This window comes from Amblyraja radiata, chromosome 3, assembly GCF_010909765.2.
Source record: "Amblyraja radiata isolate CabotCenter1 chromosome 3, sAmbRad1.1.pri, whole genome shotgun sequence".
Taxonomy (NCBI): domain Eukaryota; kingdom Metazoa; phylum Chordata; class Chondrichthyes; order Rajiformes; family Rajidae; genus Amblyraja; species Amblyraja radiata.
This window is the reverse complement of record NC_045958.1, coordinates 84,607,923-84,628,877: the sequence shown is the minus strand read 5'-3', so window position 1 is coordinate 84,628,877 and position 20,955 is coordinate 84,607,923. Positions and strand designations below refer to the sequence as shown.

Sequence of the window (20,955 nt, the reverse complement as noted above, 5' to 3'; positions counted from 1 at the left end):
TAGGCTTCAGTAAATTGTCAGTAGCGTGTTGGATAGAATTAGTGCATGGGGGATCGCTGATTGGCATGGACTCGGTGGGCCGAAGGGCCTGTTCCTATGCTGCATCTTTAAAACTAATAAGTCCCACTTCATAAACATAAATTATGTCAGAAAAGCTGAAGAGCCTCACTGGATATCAGTCGATTACAGCTGCTGCCAACTAAGCAAAGAGGAGCAATGAGCAGGTTCAACAGCAGCATTTCTGAAAGTGAGAGTTTCCATTGATCGCAGTGAGGTTGTTTTGACAAACTAGACTGGAGAAGAAGGGGCAGGAACTGGGACCAGTTACACAGTTGCAATCTTTTATCACCAATGGTTGTTAATGCACAAAGTATCAAAGGCTTGCTACAGTTGGAATAAACAAGACTCTTGTCATTGCCAATTCCCATCTCGTAAAATACTTTACATAAAATGCATTCTCTGTCAACTAATTCGAGCATTTGCGTGCAAACAGGAAACAGGCAAACATTCAAGTAACAGTCGCTGATCTGAGGGAAGCAATTGTACAAATGGCCTGTCTGAAGAAATGATCTGGTAGCAATTATGCCAGAGAATAGATTTTTAATAAGAAACTTCACCATGGATGGGCATAATGGAGAAGTTGGGTCATTAGAGGAGACCAGCATTCCTTTGGTGGGCCGGATCACCAACAATGACAAGATGGAGTACAGGAAGGAGATGGAGAACTCAGTAACATGGTGTCAACCACCACCTTCAGCATCTGAAGGCGCTAGTTATTGACTTCAGGAAGCATGGTGGAGTACATGCCCCAATCAGCATCAATGGTGCTGAAGTGGAAATTGTTGAATGCTGGCAGTGACGAAAGCTAATGGCATGTTGGCCTTCATAACGGGAAGATTTGAGTATAGGAGTAAAGAGGTCCTTCTGCAGTTGTACAGGGTTCTGGTGAGACCACATCTGGAGTGTTGTGTGCGGTTTTGGTCTCCTAATTTGAGGAAGGATATCCTTGCTATTGAGGCAGTGCAGCGTAGGTTCACGAGGTTAATCCCCGGGATGGCGGGACTGTCATATGAGGAAAGATTGGACAGACTGGGTTTCACAGGAATTTAGAAGGATGAGAGGGATGGGAGATCGCAACCTTCACGTGGTCCACCCTGTTTCAGCGAATGCAATCAACCTGGCGTGCACAAACAGAAGATCAAACAGAACAAGTTGTCTTACAACTTTAGGCTGTGCACGCCATACGCAAGAAGAAGAAGAAGGATGATGGGAAAATCTTATAGAAACATATAATATTATAAAAGGACTGGACAAGCTAGATGCAGAAAAAATGTTCCCAATGTTGGGCGAGTCCAGAACCAGGGGCCACAGTCTTAGAATAAACGGGAGGCCATTTAAGACTGAGGTGAGAAAAAACTTTTTCACCCAGAGAGTTGTGAATTTGTGGAATTCTCTGCCACAGAAGGTAGTTGAAGCCAGTTCACTGGATGGATTTAAAAGAGAGTTAGATAGAGCTCTAGGGGCTAGCGGAATCAAGGTATATGGGGAGAAGGCAGGCACGGGTTACTGATTGTGGATGATCAGCCATGATCATAATGTATGGCGGTGCTGGCTCGAAGGACCAAATGGCCTCCTCCTGCACCTATTTTCAATGTTTCTATGAAAGCTACAAGTTCCTTCTCATAAATATGATCAACAATCTGTCATTGACCAACTACATTGATGTGACAGACAAGAATACACATCAGCGCCTCTACTTCCTTAGAAGACTGAGGAAATTCAGCATATCTCCAGTCACTCTTATAAACATCAACAGATGCACCATAGAAAGCATACTGTCGGGGTGCATCACAGTTTGGCTTAAGAACAGCTTTGCCCAAGACCGCAACAAATTGCACAGATTGTGGATGTTGCCCAGTCCATCACACAGACCAGACTCCCCGCCATTGACTCCATCTGCACTTCATGCTGCCTTGGGAAAGCAGAGGGAGATCTCATTGAAACCTACGGAATAGTGAAAAGCCTGGATAGAGTGAACGCGGAGAGAATGTTTCCACTAGTGGGAGAGTCTAGGATCAGAGGGCGCAACCTCTGAATAAAAGGACATACTTTTAGAATGGCGAGGAGGAGGAATGTTGATAGAGGGTGGTGAATCTGTGGAATTCATTGCCACAGACGGCTGTTATATAACACGGACAAGTTATTGGATATTTTTAAAGTGGAGATTGATAGGTTCTTGATTAGTGAGTGTGTCAAAGGTTACGGGGAGAAGGCAGGAGAAAGGAGTTGGGAGGGAAAGATAGATCAGGCATGATTGAATGGCGGAGTATTGATGGGCCGAAGGGCCTAATTCTGCTCTTTTGCCTAATTAACTTATTAAATTAGATTTAGAATAACCCTTATCCTAAAGCTACCTGATGTGGTCTTGGTACAACAGGTTTAAAGGATCTTCAGTGTATCACAGACTAAGCTGCTGACAGTGCAGCAATCCTCCATGTTCCAGCTTAGCCCCATGTGTTCTAGTTTAGTTTAGAGATACAATGCGGGAACAGGCCCTTCAGCCCACCGAGTCCTCGCTGACCAGCAATCCCCGCACATTAACACTATCCCACACACACACAAGGGGAAATTTTACATTTATACATTTATACCAAGCCAATTAATCTACAAACCTGTACGTCTTTGGAGTGTGGGAGGAAAGCGAAGATCTCGGAGAAACCCCATCAGGTCACAGTGAGAATGTACAAACTCCATACAGACAGCACCCTTAGTCAGGATCGAACCCGAGTCTCTGATGCTGTAAGGCAGCAACTCTACCGTAGTGCCACCGTGCCACCCTGGAGTTTCCTACAGCAGTCTTGAACCAATGGACTGCTGGCTCTAAGGTGAGGACAAAACCCTCTGGCCATGGCCAACACCTTCAGCTTGTTCAAAGGAAAGAACTTCTAAACATTGCTTTCATCTCTAAATCTCTCAATGCAAGATATAGGAGCCTGAGAAAAGGTATCAGAGCCTGAAAACTGTAACGTCCAGGTTCAGGAAATGTTTCTTCCTGACAACCATCAGTCTAATAAACACTACAACCTCCAAATAGTCTCCAAACTATATAGACTTGTGGGCCTGTCCCACTTAGGTGATTTTTCAGGCGACTGCCGGAGACTGTCAGAGTGGAACACACACACACACACACACACACACACACACACACACACACACACACACACACATCGCTTCCTTCACCATCCCGCTATGCAGGTGGGGGACAGGTCAAGCGGGGGGAGCGCTGTCTGAGTGAAATTCACACGGTGCAAAACCAATGTGATACAGACACACACCGCGATGAACTGGAAGGTTGGCGCTGTAATTAAGACGGTGAAAGCACAGTGTACGGGAAGGGTCACCTGTCCCTTAAAAGAGGGGGGGAGAGGGGGGGGAGGGGGGAGTGGAGACAACTTTTAAGAAGCCAGAGATACACGACATTTAACATTACGGGTCGGTTATCCTTGGTTCTGAAAACTACTGCTTACCGTTTTTTTTTCCAATGAGCCAATGAAATTCACCAGTCAGCACCGGCTACAACCTACAAGAACTTACGAGAACCTACGACCTCCTGGCGACCCACTACCACTGCACCTACATCACGAGAATTATCGCTACCCTCCATGGCGGCTTCATTCTAGTCGCCGTGAATTTTTCAACATGTTGAAAATTTCACGGCGACCAAAACGAGGCCGCGACTAGTTCCCAGAATGCGGGAACTCCTCACGACCATGAAGGCGACTCCCCGGCAACCACCCACGAACATGTGGCGACCGCATAGTCTCCTGCAGTCGCCTAAAAAGTCACCTAAGTGGGACAGGCCCATTGGGGACATTATTTTTGACTTTGCACTACTCTTGTCTATTTATTGTCTGCTTTTAAAAAAAATATATAGTGAACTATTGTTGTTGTTTATTATGGGTTTTACAGAGTAATATGTTTACCTATCTGTTGTGCTATTGCAAGCAAGAAGTTTGTTGTTCCCGTTTCAATCTTGACTCTTGGAAAAAGAAAAATGTCTAAAATCTGGCTTGGTCGGGAACTATAGTGGCCCAGGGGGATATATGATGCTAGTGGCTTTCTTCCCTTGTGTGCTCGACATATCCACACTGATTAAATGGGTGATGATAAGTCCACAGCCTGTTTCCTTTTGCAACAAGTGAACATTAAAACTAGGAATGATGCACAACAGGCTGCCTGCATCATATCATCTGTAAGACAAAGTCAAAATTTGTCCCGACATATGACTCAGCAATAGGTTTGATAAAAGGTTGAAATCACTAACACACTATTGGGCTTGAAATGTTACATTTTCAATGACGTACTGAAAAGAGCCGCTCTGAAAACCTGCTTCAAAGATTTGTTCCTTGTTCTTCACATTGATAAATCACTGTGTTGCCAATATTTTTATATTCCGATAATGTATTTCTAGGTAAGCATATCCCGGTTTTCTGCAAGGTTCATATTTGTGGCGCGTTTAATGAAGGTTCATATTTGTTACGAGTTTAATGATGGGTTAGGATAAGTGTAAACCAAGATGCGAGTGTGTAGCATTTGTTAGAGTGAATCAATCATCTGTGATTTCCATTATTGAGTGAATATTGGTAGCATAGGTGATGAGAGCAGGTATTGAGAGGGGTTGTTCTGGGACGTCAGAACTAACTTCCCGAGGTGTCGTGGGCCTAACTCAACGAAACACCAGTGAAGGGAGGTGCCCACTTGATAACCCCAATGATATACTGGCATCTACACAAGCAGTTTTATTTAATGAACTTGTTTACATGTAGGCAGCTGATTATTGCATCTGGAGTTAGTTATTACCCTTCGCATAAGTTTGTATAATCTGTTTCGACAGTACTTTGGCTTTGGGCTTAGTTTTCTTGGTTGAACGCTTATCCAGATGTTATAGCACAAGGACTCTGTGTTTTAATAGACTAACGACCAATTACAGTTGTCTATGGGCAGGAGCTAGGTTAGTCTCAGACCTGACTTGTACGTAAATTACCCGCTGGTAATAGGTGAGTTTCAACACGTTGCGTACTTGTTTATCGTCACGACTAATTCAGTTGCAATTTATTAAAACAGAATCAGTTTTAAAAACCAAAAACCACCTGATTTTACCAAAGAGAATTAACAAATAAAGATCTCCAAACTCAACTAAAAAATCAATACTAAAAATGTCAACCCTTGCTTTCCCTCTCTCTCCATCCACACCCCCCCCCCCATCCCCCCACTCAGAGTTCTCCGATCAGTCTGACTGCCCCCCCTAATTAAATTTTATCTTGGTATGCTTCATTGTCACCTTCCCCTGGCTAACAATGATCTATTCTACATTTTCACGTTTTCACACCTTACCCTTCCTTATCTCTGTCTCACTCTCCCCTGACTCTCAGTCTAAAGAAGGGTCTCGACCCAGAACGTCACCCATTCCTTCTCTCCAGAGATGCTGCCTGTCCCACTGAGTTACTCCAACATTTTGTGTCTATCTTGTAAACTAGCATCTGTAGTTTTGTAAACAGGCATCTGTAGTTCCTTCCTACACACTTGCATGTACACTGTTTGTGCTGAGACTATATGCAGAAGGATCCACAAGCAATCTTTCCACCAAGTCTGTTTGTTCGTGACAACCATTGCAACCTTGATCTGAAAACCTGGTACCAGTTCTTGCAGTAAAACCTTGGAGTTCACCTTTTGTAGTTGGAAACATAGAAATGCAGGTGCAAGAGTAGGCCATTCGGCCCTTTGAGCCAGCACCACCATTCAATATGACCATGGCTGATCATCTAAAATCAGTACCCCGTTCCTGCTTTTTCCCCATTTCCGTTAAATCCTTTAGCCCTAAGAGCTAAATCTAACCCTCTCTTGAAAACATCCAGTGAATTGGCCACCACTGCCTTCTGTGGCAGAGAACTCCACAGATTCACAACTCTCTGGGTGAAGACGTTTTCCTCATCTCAGTCCTAAATGGCCTACCCCTTATTCTTAAACTGTGACCCCTGGTTCTGGACTCCCCCAACATCGGGAACATGTTTCCTGCATCTACCCTGTCCAATCCTTTAAGAATTTTAGATGTTTCTATAACATCATCCTTCTAAATTCCAGTGAATACAAGCCCAGTCAACCTATTCTCATCATTTGTCAGTCCCGCCATCCCAGGAATTAACCTGGTGAACCTATGCTGCGCTCTCTCAATAGCAATAATGTCCTTCCTGAGATTAGGAGACCAAAACTGCACACAATACTCCAGGTGCAGTCTCACCAGGGCCCTGTACAACTGCAGTAGGAACTCCTTGCTCCTAAACTCAAATCCTCTCACAATGAAGGCCAACATGCCATTGGCTTTCTTCACTGCCTGCTGTACCTGCATGCTTACTTTCAGTGACTGATGTACAAGCACACCCAGATCTCCTTGCACCTCTCCTTTTCCTAATCTGACACCATTAAATTAATAATCTGCCCTCCCATTTTTGACACCAAAGTGGATAACCTCACCTTTATCCACATTATACCACTCACTCAACCTATCCAAGTCACCCTGCAGCCTCATAGCATCCTCATCACAGCTCACACTGCCGCCCAGCTTTGTGTCATCCGCAAACTTGGGGATGTCACATTTAATTACCTCGTCTAAATCGTTAATATACATTGTAAACAACTGGGGTCCCAGCACCGAGCCTTGCGGCACTCCACTAGTCACTGCCTGCCATTCTGAAAAGGACCCGTTAATTCCTACTCTTTGTTTCCTGTCTGCCAACCAGTTCTCTATCCATGTCAATACCCTACCCCCAATAACATGTGCTCTCATTTTGCACACTAATCTCTTGTGTGGGACCTTGTCAAAGGCTTTTTGAAAGTCCAGATATACCCACATCCACTGGCTCTCCCTTATCCATTCTACTTGTTACATCCTGAAAAAATCCCAGAAGATTAGTCAAGATTAGAGAAATTGTTAGTTCTGAGCCGTGGGCAGAGAATCAGGAGAACATTCGCAACTCAGTTCTGATTGAATACGATGCTGAGTACTCACTGAATGCCCTGCCCAGGCACCTGCAATTCTGTACAACAACGAGACAATATCGAACGCCATATTTTAGAAGATTAACCAGCATCAAACAAAGGTTTTCTTCTTCAGTCATGAATAACAGAAAATAATCAGAAATGTGAACTATTCAGTATTATGCATTTGCAGCCCTACTGGTAAAATATACCACCAAACACTTCAGGAATAATTCTTGCAAAAGCATACCCAAATTTGAAAACATTTTCTTTGTACATATAACAGCTATGTCCATTATTTTCAGAGCTAATAAATCTTTGATCGTCTCTGGTGAATTGACTTCTGAGTTTGTTTATGCACTTTGAAAGGATGGATTTTTAATAATTAACTGAAGGAAAATCTATTTCTAATACGACTGAACCTGACAGAGGAAGAAGTATATAAAACCTGGAACCTTTGCATTTTACTCACTTTGATGATGTTTGAGAAAAGAAAATGTGACTAACCCAGAAACATTTAAGCAATGTAAATATTGGACCTGACACTGGTGATAAAATTAGGGTCAGGTTCAAGACCTTGCAGCGATATCATACATTGAGTTCAATGTAGCACCAGTGTGGTAGTGTTTAGGGAGGTGTGATACATAACAAGTGCACGGATGATATCCTTGATCCCATTTAATTTTTTATCCATTCATTTAGTACGGTACTTCCCTCCATATTTCCTATGCTACAGGCTGCCCAAGATCATAACTTAAGACCAGATGACACAGTCGGAAATCCACTCCAGTGGTTTTTCGGGAGTGTATAAACTCGCCTGATCAAAATGTGGATGGTGCACCCGTTGATATATCACAGCTGCCGCCATCCTGCTACTTCTGCCGGCCTCGCTGACATACAATTACAATACAAAAAATGATGGCCATACCTTAAGTTCTCTGAAGAATATGCTGCTTCGGGCCCACTCCACGATGGAAAAGAGGGTTTGATCGGCCATCTTGCACATTAGTCCGAAGGTGTTGAGTTTCTCGTGCTTCCCCCGGCTGGCCTGCTCCTGCTGGAGGTAGGCCAGGATCTTGGCTTGCACCTGGGGCTCATCGGGCTCACACTTCAGGAGCTCCAGGATCAGGTGTGGGATGCTGGATGGAGAGCTGGATGGGTAGGTGTCCATGTAGGAGTAGCCCATGAGAGACTCGGGCGAGCTAGTGTAAGGGTCGGGATATTCGGACTTGATAGTACGACTCGGGTAAGGACTGTAGGTCTGGTAGCCTTGCAGACTGCCGTGTGTCGGCATTGCCATACTAATTGGAGATGTGCCAAACGGGCTTCGGTCGTAGTCTGTGGGTGGCAAGGCAGGGTGATTTAGAGGTAGTCCTTTGGAGGCTGAGTGGATGTTCTGAATGGCAGAAGATATTGTCAGGTCGGTCGGCATTGTCTGCATCACCTGAGTCATGGCTTCTAGCTTAAGTCCATTTGCTCGGATCAGAGCCTTCTTCTGCTGCTTCAGAGCCCGGTCCCTCTTGTACATTGGCCCAAACTTGTTTCGACCGCCCCGCATGCGATCAGCCCTCACAGCTGTGGAGTACAGTGCATTTGGAGAAATTAATCTACCGAGGGATGAAAACACAGGAACATGGATGTACAGAGTTGAAGAGTGCTGGAGTCATACAGCAAGGAAACAGGCTCTTTGGCCCAACTTGCCCATGCCAACCAACACGCCCCATCTACACTAGTTCTACCTGCCTGCATGTGGCCCATATCCCTCTAAACCTGCCCTATCCACCTGTCTGAATGATTCTTAAACATTCCCATTGTACCTGCCTCAACTACCTCATCCGGCAGCTCGTTCCATCCACCCACCATGGTTTTGGCCCGAAACGTTGCCTATTTCCTTCGCTCCATAGATGCTGCCGCACCCGCTGAGTTTCTCCAGCACTTTTGTCTACCACCCACCACCCTTTGTGAGAAAAAGTGACCCTCAGATTCCTATTAAATCTTTCCCCCTTCACCTTAAACCCATGTCCTCTTATTCTTGATTCCCCAACTCTGGGTAAAAGACTCTGTACATTTACCTTATCTATTCCTCTCGTGATCTTGTACACCTCTATAAGGTCACCTCACCCTCATCCTCCTGCACTCTAAGAAATAATTGATTCTCACATAACATAAAACAGTACAACGCAGGAAAAAAACCCTTTGGCACACAATGTACGTTATGTGTCCAAAATGATGCTAAGATGAAACAGTTCAGTTTCGTTTATTATCACGTGTACCGAGGTACAGTGAAAAGCTTTAGTTGCTTGCTATCCAGTCAGCGGAAAGACAATACATGATTACAATCGAGCTGTTCACAGTGTATAGATACATGATAAAGGAATAATGTTTAGTGCAAGGTAAAGCAGGCAAAATAATCTCATCTGCTGGATGTGATCCATTCCCTTCATGTCCATGTGCCAAGTAAAAGCCTCTGAAATGCCACTATCTGCCTATAGTGTAGGAGTCAACTTACAACCAGTTTCAGCAGTGCATTCCCCTCCCCACCACCCTCTTTGTAACAAACTTGCCCCACACATCTCCTTCAAGCTTTGCCTCTCTCACATTGAAATTGTGCCCTCCAGTATTTGATTTCCACCCTGGGAAAAAGGTTCTGACTGTCTACCTCATCTATGCCTCTCTAATCATTTTTTTAAAATAAATTTCTATCAGGTCTCCCCACAGATTCTACTGCCCCAGAGACAGCAATGGCAGTTTGTCCAACGTCTCCTGATAAATGTATTCCCAAATACAGAAAAGAGGAAGTGGGTATTGTACACTTAACAACCTGTTTAATTCAAAATTATTTAGACAACAATTTGTGCATCCTAAAATTTAACTTGACTGGTTTGGTTGGTTTGTGACACAACCATTAACAGGCCAACCATCATTTAAATTGGAATAAAAATATTTACTCCATGGGATGTGTAAGAAAGAACTGCAGGTGCTGGTTTAAATCGAAGGTAGACACAAAATGCTGGAGTAACTCAGGCAGCATCTCTGGAGAGAAGAAGGGTCTCGACCTGAAACGTGGTCCATTCCTTCGCTCCAGAGATGCTGCCCCACCTGAGTTACTCCAGCACTCTGTGCCTGCCTTTACTCCACAGTAAATGTGTGCCTTAGAACGTGCTTCAGGAAGGCTTGCATTTACCTGATGGAAGAAAGCATTTCAAACCTCTAGATTGGACGCACCTATATGACTATGTGTTTGCAAGAATGAACCGCCGCTCATTCTGCCTTGAATGATCGTCACTAGGTTTCCAATGGCACTACTGTGCAGTGATACAAGGGACGCCAGCCATACTGAACATAAAGGTAGACAAAAGTGCTGGAGAAACTCAGCGGGTGCAGCAGCATCTATGGAGCAAAGGAAATAGGCAACGTTTCGGGACGAAACGTTGCCTATTTCCTTCGCTCCATAGATGCTGCTGCACCCGCTGAGTTTCTCTAACACTTTTGTCTACCTTCGATTTTCCAGCATCTGCAGTTCCATCTTAAACACATTCATGGTACCGTCTGGTTCTCTAACATCATTTCAGTTCAGATCAGTTTCAGATTAGTTTATTGTCACGTATACCGAGGTACAGTGAAAAGTTTTTGTTGCATGCCAACCAGTCAGCGGAAAGACAATACATGATTACTCTTAAAGATAGCGGAGTCAGGGGATATGGGGAGAAGGCAAGAACGGGATACTGATTGGGGATGATCAGCCATGATCACAGTGAATGGCGGTGCTGGCTCGAAGGGCCGAATGGCCTACTCCTGCACCTATTGTCTATTGTCTATTGTCAATCGAGCCATTTCAGGCTTTACATTAAATACTCTTGTATCTGTGAAGTAACTTTATTCTAAAATTCCCCCGTGCCTAGTTAAAAGAATATGTGCTTGTTGCATTCTTCTGAACTTCTCCTTTTCAAGATTTATTTTTAAACTTTTTAATTTGTCTCTTGTTTAATGAATATTTTTTTTCTAATTCCTGGAGCTTGATATTTTTGTCCTTATTTAATTTCTGTTTGCAGCTCCTTACAATATTTCTGCCTGCATGCCCCTTTTCTTTTCGCTGAAGAGAAATATTAGCTGAAGTGCACCAACATAATGCTTTCAAGGTAGACAACGTGAGCTCTTTGAGAGAGCTGGTGTCAGGGTTATATATTGTTATATCTCAGAATTTTTTTTAAAAACCAAATCCAATTCAATGGACGTCTTGGGAGCTATTTTAATGGTCTCTGTCACAGCCGTGTCTGTCAGTGGCGAATAGGTCTAACGGCTTTTGAGAAGTTCTCTCTGAGCCCGTTTCATCCACTGGTGACCAAAGCTAAATTGGAACCTTTGACTGCTTTGCGACATATTGAGACTGCTGAGACTCACACTTGAGGTTGCGATGAGAACTATGAGTCATCTTAGGAATTAGCACCACATTAAAAATGTGTAGTCGGCTGTGTGTATCCATTTTAAAGACTTTTGACAATTGGAGGTTTAAACCTACATGGTGGAATGTGCATTGGTAACTATTCGCCAGTTTCCTAGCGAAAGCATTCCTGGCATCACAAATCCTCATCCAGTGTTCCCTTTTGTGTCCCAATAATAGATTGTTGATTCATTATTAACCACCAATACACTGATTTGTTTTTAAAAGAAGCAGCTCTGTACGGTGTGTGTTCAGGACCCTGCAGTGGCCACTCTTGGTGTAAACTGTACAAATATTGAAAGCCAGAATGTGGAGGAAGGAACTGCAGATGCTGGTTTACACCGAAGATAGACACAAAATGCTGGAGTGACTCAGCAGGACAGGCAGCATCTTTGGAGAGAAGGAATGGGTGTTGTTTCGGGTCGAGACCCTTCTTAAGAATGAGAGTCAGGGGAGAGGGAAACGAGAGATATGGAAGGGTAAGGTGTGAAAATGAGAGGTCGAAGGGGGAAAAGTTCAAGGAAGATGCAGAATAAATTATTGTTAGCTAGGGGAAGTTGACAACGAAGCAAACTATGTAAAATTTAATCAGGAGGACATCCAGACGGGTCGAAGAATTAAGATGGGGGAGGGATGGAGAGAGTCGGAATGTAAGGGTTACTTGAAGTTAGAGAAGTTAATATTCATGCTGCTGGGTTGTGAAGCTACCCAAGTGTAAGCCAGAGACTGGGGTTATCATGTTCAGGCTGGACACTGAATTGATTCATTCTCAGTTTACTAAGAGCCACAGAAAAAAACCATTGCTGACACTATTGTTTCAGAATAAAAGATATTCTTGCTCCTGGGGCACCATGAACTTCTTCAGAAGTGTTTTGAAATCTTCACCATGTTAACATGCAATGGGAGTCAGGCCAGTAATTTAAACTTTACATCACACAAATTATAAGAATCAGGATCTGAAATCTCCTAAAATAGTACTTCAAATGTTGTATTTATTTAAATCTATTAGTTTGTACATTAATTGAATTATTTTGAATAATCTTGAGGCTTCTGTGCATCAAACAACACCCAAAATACACTGATTGCCTATTTCCTTCGCTCCATAGATGCTGCTGCACCCGCTGAGTTTCTCCAGCACTTTTGTGTACCCAATATACACTGTATTGTGAACAGTAAATTGTTGCCAATTCTCTGATATTACCAGTGGCAATTCACACAATATATATATATTGAAGGAGAGATTGGTGAATTGTATATATATATATATATATATATATATATTCAAATGGTGTATATAAATAGGGAATTAACGGGAGAATTTCAGGATGTAGAGCTACCCTTGATAGTAGCTGTGGGTTAACATGCATCTTTAGAGAATTATACAAAAGGACAGGAATTAGAACCAAGTAAAGCACAATGCAGTGATGTAGTCCAGAATGACGAGGAAATAGGATCAAATTAAAATTATTTATAACGAGCAAAAAAAAATCATCTATCCTCCACTAAGAATGTTTCGTAATACCTTGTAATATTATGTTCAATATATTTGTTAAAACAATTCCACTTTGTTTTTTTGTTTCAGAGAACAGGAAGCTTTGGAAATCCCGTGTTTACATCTGCCCAGCTGTAAAATGTATCGGACCACACAATAGCATCAGATGGGATGATGTTAAAATGAGGCAGAGGGGTCGTTGCGGCGGAGATTCCGTGCAAGAGTAGCGAGATGAAGTGTAAATGACAAACTGTTTATGAAGAAGGGTGTCGACCCATTCCTTCTCTCTAGGGATGCTGCCTGTCTCGCTGGGCTACTCCAGCATTTTGTGTCTATCTTCAGTTAATTGCCTCTTGAACCGAAGGGCAATTAAGCATCAACGAGATTGCGAGATCTGAGTTCACATCTCAGATTGGATTAAAAAAAAACAGGGGGCTTCCCATCCAGAGGGGTTTTCATGAAATAGATTGCTGTGGTTTCACGGTTGCTATTAACAAGGTTGGTTTGCTTTTAACATCGGGATATTCGCTTGTATTTAAAGTGGTCAAATGGAAGACTCACACACGAAATACTGAATCAATGGCCACGAAATCTAACTGTTAATCCACGAAGGGCAGCCGGTGGCCGGCGGGGTTGGTGTGGGAAAAAGCCGGGAGGTGACCTGATCTAACGTTCAATACCAAGGCACTGCGCGGGGAGGTTTAAACACACGGTTCCGTTCCTTTTAAATTTAAATGTTTAATTTCCAAATCAATTGAAAGGAGCTGACAAGAGCGGCATTGGGTGTAAATTCATCCCCGCTACTTCAGTCATTCTACGGCCGATCCTCGCTGGCCGCTTTTACATGTTGCAAATGCAATTGCTGGAATTACAGTCTCCCATATTCTAAAGCAAGGGTGTCGGAATCTTTTACTTGCCCGCTGCTCGCAACTTGACAATTCTTCAACAGTTTCGGAATTTTTATCAACGAGTTTTTAAAAACTCTTCCACCGTTGCCGCTCAAGGGCAAAGCGACAGAGTGGGGAGATGGGACAATTCTCTCAGCCCCGCGGTCGTGCGGCGATATCAATGTGTCTGCTATGAACTAGTGGAGTGTGTGGAGTTTTAGCTGGGAGACTGTGGGGCAGGCAGGGTGTATGGAGAGAGAGTGACGGGAATTGTGTGGTTATAGGAAGCGTTGGCCCCGGTTCCCTCACTCCAGGATGTTCTCCGATCTAACCAGCAATTACAACAGTTCCTGTTTGCATTTATGTAGCGCCTATCACTTCCCAAAGCGCTTTAAACCCGGTCAGACAGTTTCCGAGCGCTGATGTACGCAAAATACTGGAGCAACTCAGCGGGACAGGCAGCGTCTCTGGAGAGAAGGAATGGGTAACATTTCGGGTCGAGACCCTTCTTCAGACACCTATCCACCCGCGGCCGTTCCATTAAAACTGAAGGGTGAACGGTGCAACTTAAACTGAACTCCCGGCTGCGGCCCGACAGTGAACAGTCGCCCGAAGCCACAACTAAGCGGCCGGGAGCGGGTGCGTGACTGCGGCCTCGTTACCCCGACCACCTACATGGTCTTGCAGTTTACCACAGTCACAATAGACAATAGACAATAGGTGCAGAAGTAGGCCATTTGGCCCTTCGAGCCAGCACCGCCATTCAATGTGATCATGGCTGATCATCCAGAATCAGTACCGCGTTCCTGCCTTCTCCCCATATCCCCTGACTCCGCTATCTTAAAAAAGGGTCTTGACCCGAAACGTCGCCCGTTCCTTCTCTCCACAGACGCTGCATGCCCCGCTGAGTTACTCCAGCATTTTGTGTCTATCTTCGGTATGAACCAGAATCTGCAGTTCCTTCCTGCACATTTTGTAATAGGTGATCGCTCAGACCCAAGAGTCAGGTTAAGGGTGTTTCAATCGTCACGGGTGCCGAAATCACAACAATGACATTCTAACTTGCAGCCGCACAACGGGTCTGTAGACACTGTATTTGTAGATGCACGGTATTTATATTGGCAAGTGAGTGGTCTGGAGTTTGACCTGACCCATACAGCCACAGTCAGAGAGTCGAAGCGTGATACAGCGTGGAAACAGGCCCCTCGGCCCAACTTGCCCACACCGGCCAACATGTCCCAGCTACACTAGTCCCACCTGCCCGCGTTTGGCCATATACCTCCAAACCTGTCTTATCCATGTACATGTCTAACTGTTTCTTTAACGTTGAGATAGTCCCAGCCTCAACTACCTCCTCTGGCAGCTTGTTCCATACACCCACCACCCTCGGTGTGAAAAAAGTTACCCCTCAAATTCCTATTAAATCTTTTCCCCTTCACCTTAAACATATGCTCTCTGGTCCTCGATTCCCCTACTCTGGGCAAAAGACTGTGCATCTACCCGATCTAATCCTCTCATGATTTTATACACCTCTATAAGATCACCCCTCATCCTCCTGCGCTCCCCCCCCCCCCCCCCCCCCCCACACACACACAACAACAACAACAACAACTGTAACCGGACCCATCTTCCAACAGTTCAATGTTTCCAACTAATAATATCCAGCAGAGCTGGAGTAACTCAGCGGGACAGGCAGCATCTATGTGGAGAAGGAATGGGTGACGCTACCGGTCGAGACCTTTCTTCAGACCCGAAACGTCACCCATTCTTTCCCTCCAGAGATGCTGCCTGTCCCGCTGAGTTACTCCAGCATTGTGTGTCTACCTTCGGTGTCAACCAGCATCTGTAGTTCCTTCCTTCGCAGTTACAAATCACATCACTTTTAACCTGTCCCCCCCCCCCCTCCCCCCACCCATCAAGACACCGATTCCTGGAGAGCAGGAAGTTTGGATAACCAATTTTCAATTTTAGTTCGTTCTATTTTTTTTAAATCTATAAGACAGGAGCTAATAAATTGATTTGAATATAATGAGATTTACGAGGCGATTTACTAGAATGTTACCTAGGTTTCAGCAACTAAGTTACAGAGAAAGGTTGAACAAGTTAGGTCTTTATTTTTTGGAGCGCAGAAGGATAAGGGGGGACTTGATAGAGGTATTTTAAATGACGAGAGGGATAGACAGAGTTGACGTGGATAAGCTTTTCCCACTGAGAGTAGGGAAGATTCAAACAAGAGGACATGATTTGAGAATTAAAGGACAAAAGTTTAGGGGTAACATGAGGGGGAACTTCTTTACTCAGAGAGGGGTGGCTGTGTGGAATGAGCTTCCAGTGGAAGTGGTGGAGACAGGTTCGATTTTATCATTTAAAAATAAATTGGATCGGTAGATGGACGGGAAAGGGATGGAGGGTTATGGTCTGAGTGCAGGTAGATGGGACTAGGGGAGAGTATGTGTTCGGCACGACTAGAAGGGCCGAGATGGCCTGTTTCCGTGCTGTAATTGTTATATGGTTATATGGTTATAACGGGTGAAATTGTATTGTAGTTGGCCGCGGGTGAACATGTCCGACAGGTGGGAGGTCGCCTCAGTCCGAGTACAGGAGACCGAATGCCGTCGCCTGCCCGTCTCCTTTGTACACCATCTCTTGTTACAAGACCACTCGTTACCCGATTCCCCGTGACCTGTTCCCGTTACCCGATCCCCGGTTGCAAGATCCCCCGTTACGCGATCCATCGTTATACGATCACTTGTTACAAGATCCCCGTTACCCGATCCCGTTACAAGATCCCCTTTACACGATCCCCGTTACAAGACCCCCTTTACAAGATCCCCGTTACCCGATCCCGTTATAAGATCCCCATTACAAGATCCCCGGTACAAGATCCACGTTACAATATCCCCGTTACCCGATCCCCATTACAAGGTCCCCGTTACAAGATCCACGCTACAAGGTTCCCGTTACCAAATCTCTGGTTACCCGATCTCTTCTTACAAGATCCCCGTTACAAGATCCCCGTCACCCGACCCCTTTTTAGTGTAGTATATTTTATTTTTCACGTGTGCTGAAATACAGTGGAAACATGTTTTTGCGTGCTAACGGAAAGACTATACATGATTACAATCGAGCCATCCAGTGCACAGATACAGGCGAGAGGGAATAACCGAAGAGAGACACAAAATGCTGGAGTAACTCTGGAGAGAAGGAATAGGTGATGTTTTGGTTCGAGACTGTCTGAAGAAGGGTCTCGACCCGAAACGTTTCGAGGAGGTTTCGTTGATTCCACAATCTAGCCAGCAACTCGCATTTACTCTTCAAGAATGAACTGCAGATGCTGGAAAATCGAAGGTAGACAAAAATGCTGGAGAAACTCAGCGGGTGCGGCAGCATCTATGGAGCGAAGGAAATAGGCAACGTTTCGGGTCGAGACCCTTCTTCAGGTCAACTCGTATTTACGTCTCGTTAGACGGAACGACAATGCTCGGACATTGTCGAAACAACGAACAGCAGACGCTGGTTTATGTGTAGGAAGGAACTGCAGATGCTGGTTTAAACCGAAGATAGACACAAAAAGCTGGAGTAACTCAGCGGGTCAGACAGCGTCCCTGGAGAAAAGGAATAGGTATTCTTTGAACATTCTTTGGATTGGCGATAACGCCACGACCTCGGCTGACGGGACTGTCGGGGTTGAGGTTCTGGTTACTCGTGGTAAATTTCAAAAACCATCCCCGCTAATCACAATCAATGGCCAAATTATATCAAAGATATTCACAATATTCCACCGGTTCACAACCGTGTATAGTGGAGTGACATTTGAGCTACGATTATCCCGCTCGCCGCCCCTTCCCTTGCCCGCGTTCCGTCACAATCTCATACTAGGAACTAATAAACCTCTCGCGGGTCACAGGCTCTCGGGGCCTGCAGTTATATTGTTAATTTTCTGCAGATTCTGATTCATTTGCACGTATGGCAGATGCCAAGACTCACACACGTGTTTATAGTCATGTATTAGTTTAACATCATATAAACATCAACGCTTGCTGCCCCAAGTCACTGGTCGGGCAAGGGCGGATTAGAGAGATTGGCACAAAATGCTGGAGTAACTCAGCGGGACTGGCAACATCTCTGGAGAGAAGGAATGGGTGACGTTTCGGGGCGAGTCCCTTCTTCAGGCTGGGAGTCTGCCTCAGGTGGAGGGCGGTTCTCTGGATGCTTTCAAGAGCGAGGCTCTAAAAAATAGCGGAGTCAGGGGATATGGGGAGAAGGCAGGAACGGGGTACTGATTGTGGATGATCAGCCATGATCACATTGAATGGCGGTGCTGGCTCGAAGGGCCGAATGGCCTACTCCTGCACCTATTGTCTATTGTCTATTGAGTCGGGGAGAGGGACGCGAGAGATATATAGACGGTGATGTAGAGATATATAGAACAAATGAATGAAAGAAACGTAACGATGATAAAAGGAAACTAGCAATTGTTAGCTTGTGTTAGGTGAGAACGAGTTGCAGACAATGAGACTTATACAAATTTGCACCAAAGTTTATACCAAAGATAGGCACAAAGTACTGGAGTAACTCAGCGGATCGGGCAGCATCTCTGGAGAATAAGGGTGGGTGACGTTTCGGGTTTGAAGAAAGGACCCGATGCACATTCTCCAGCGATGCTGCCCGATCCGCTGAGTCACTCCAGCATTTTGTCTCTATCGCGGGCTTTCTGCTTTGCTCTGTTCCAGCGGATTTCATAATTGACAGTGCACTCAGAGTTCCCCACGGCCCTCGCCCCTCGCCCACCCTGAGAGCGCCCATGGGACCGCATCCCGCTGCCTTGATTTACCTTCCAGCTTCATCCCGACGTTGAGGCATTTCTGGAAGCGGCAGTAAGGACACCTCTTGCGTTGAGTTTTGTCGATAGGGCAGGTCTGGTTCTCTATACACGTGTACCTCTTGTTATTTTGAACTGTGCGTTTGAAGAAACCCTGGAGAGAGGAGAGAGGGAAGGTGAGAGCATGCAGGAGGGAGGTGGGAGCACTTTGCGAGGCCCAGGTCGCTCCGGCCCCGCCGGCGGCTCCTCCGGGAAACGGCCTTGTCCCGCTGCGGGAACCCGCTCGGTCATCCACCGGCGGACAACGCGAAGAGTTTTATTTAAAAGCGAGCGATTGTTGATTCCCAAAGCAAACGGCACATCTGAGTGCGAGTGTCGGTGCAGGAAGGTCAGCTACAGATGTAGGTAGTGGTTCAAGGCAACAGTGTGGTCAAACTAGACACAGAGTGCTGGAGTAACTCAGCGGGTCATGCAGCATCTCTGGAGAACATGGATAGATGACGTTTCGGGTCGGGACACTTCTTCAGACTGTTCCCCAGAGATGCTGCCTGACCCGCTGAGTTACTCCAGCACTCTGTGTATTTTTTCATTTGTAAATCGGCATCTGCGGTTCCCCGTGTGTGGATGAAACGGCCGGGAATAGATGGGCACACGGCGGGGGGGGGGGGGGGGGGGGGGGGGGGGTGCAGAGTAGAGAGAGGGCGGCGGGACAGGGGTGGGGGAGCGGGCGGCACGAACCTTGCAGCTTTCACAGGTGAGGAGCCCGTAGTGGTATCCCGAGACCTTGTCGCCGCACACGGGGCACAACTCGTCCAGGTCTTCGTCGTAGGCATACTCCATCATCTGAGAGCGGGCGGCTGTGGAGGACAACACGACACCTCTTCACATAGCTCACTTGGTGTGTGTGTGTGTGTGTGTGGGAGGGGAGGGGGTGGGGTAGCTGTAACTACATCTCACCAGGGAGGAGGAGGGGGGAGGGGGAGAGGGGGTTGTAAATCACTCCCGCTAAATACACGGGCGATGGAGGAGGAGAGGGTGGCGGTGCTGCCGGCGGAGTGGAGTGCGCGGGGCGGGGGTCGAGGCACGGATCTTATTACTCAATTGATACTTTACATCAGACGGGGGGTGGGGGGGGGGGGTTAGAGAATGGGGGGGGGGGAGAAAATGGGAGAGGGAAGTGTAGAGAATGGAGAGAATGGAGGGAGTGTAGAGAATGGGGGCGGGGGAGGTGTAGAAAATGGGGGGGGGGGGGTGTACAGAAGGGGGGGTGGAGGGAGGTTAGAGAAAGGAGGTGATGTAGAAAAGGAGAAGGGGGTATCGCTGACAAATAGGTGTTCACAGGTTGGGCAGTAATTGAAGATCCCTACACGAGAGCGGCTATATTCAGCGGGTTTCATGTCTGGAGAGCGGGCGCAGGCTAAACTGAAGGCGCAGGTATTGGCAACGCACCTGGTCGCACTGACTGCGAAACTGCGCTCGTTTTGCTCTCAACTCTAAGCTCCTCAATTTCGGGCAAGAAGCTCTCTGACTCTGACTCGGGTGGCTGGCGCCAGCGAAGGGGCAGAGATAGCGACAGAGGCAATGTGAACCACCTCCGAATGAGAACTTTACGGGGAGGAGATAGCGGGAGATAGTCAGCCCGCTGCGCCGTGGCGGTGTTTGTGAAAAGTGGCTGTGTTTAGGGCCGCGGGTTCGGGTCTGGGCTCTCTGCTCTGTGCTGCTCCCGGGCTTGGATCCAGTCTGATCCCAGAACCACACAAGCCAACCCCGTCTCACTTCACTCCCGACGCGCTTCTGTTGCCAAACATAAGATATATCCATTGATACCCACGGCGGCGGCACACTTTACAAAGCATCGTGTGGCTGCCAGTACACACACACACACAACAGGTGAACAGGAGCCCAGCCGATACTGTGCTGATAGACCCGGGAGTGCGGTTCTACAGTAAATCCACCACAGCCGACCCTGTTCGCTTGTCCAGCTTCACTCCCCGTACCCGAGTCACTGTGCCTTTAACCAGACTTCACCTTTCAATTAAAAGCTGCCAGACTCTCGCCTTTAAAGTTCGTGGCCACACACGAGCCGGAAACTCGCCGGCACGGCCCTTGGTTACAAAACTGCCCGACCCCTCACCTTCTCGGCCCCGCTGCGAGAACGAGCAGCCGAAAGTCGCGGAGAGGCAAGAATTGCCCATCTACCCTCGGCGATGTGAACTGTGCGAGTGGCTGTGCAGCCGCAGTGTCAGAGAGAGAGAGAGAGAGAGAGAGAGAGAGGCCC

General features: G+C 46.2%; 1 protein-coding gene across 1 annotated transcript; it reads right to left on the bottom strand.

The window, feature by feature from the left end:
• Window positions 1-7,609: 7,609 nt before the first annotated feature.
• Window positions 7,610-20,891, bottom strand: LOC116971233 (nuclear receptor subfamily 5 group A member 2-like). Its single transcript, XM_033018222.1, has 4 exons — window positions 20,812-20,891; window positions 19,416-19,534; window positions 18,690-18,831; window positions 7,610-8,610 (listed from the first exon to the last, which is right to left on the bottom strand). Exons 1-4 carry the CDS (start codon window positions 20,870-20,872, stop codon window positions 7,937-7,939), a joined length of 996 nt encoding a protein of 331 aa, XP_032874113.1. The 5' UTR covers window positions 20,873-20,891; the 3' UTR covers window positions 7,610-7,936.
• Window positions 20,892-20,955: the final 64 nt, after the last annotated feature.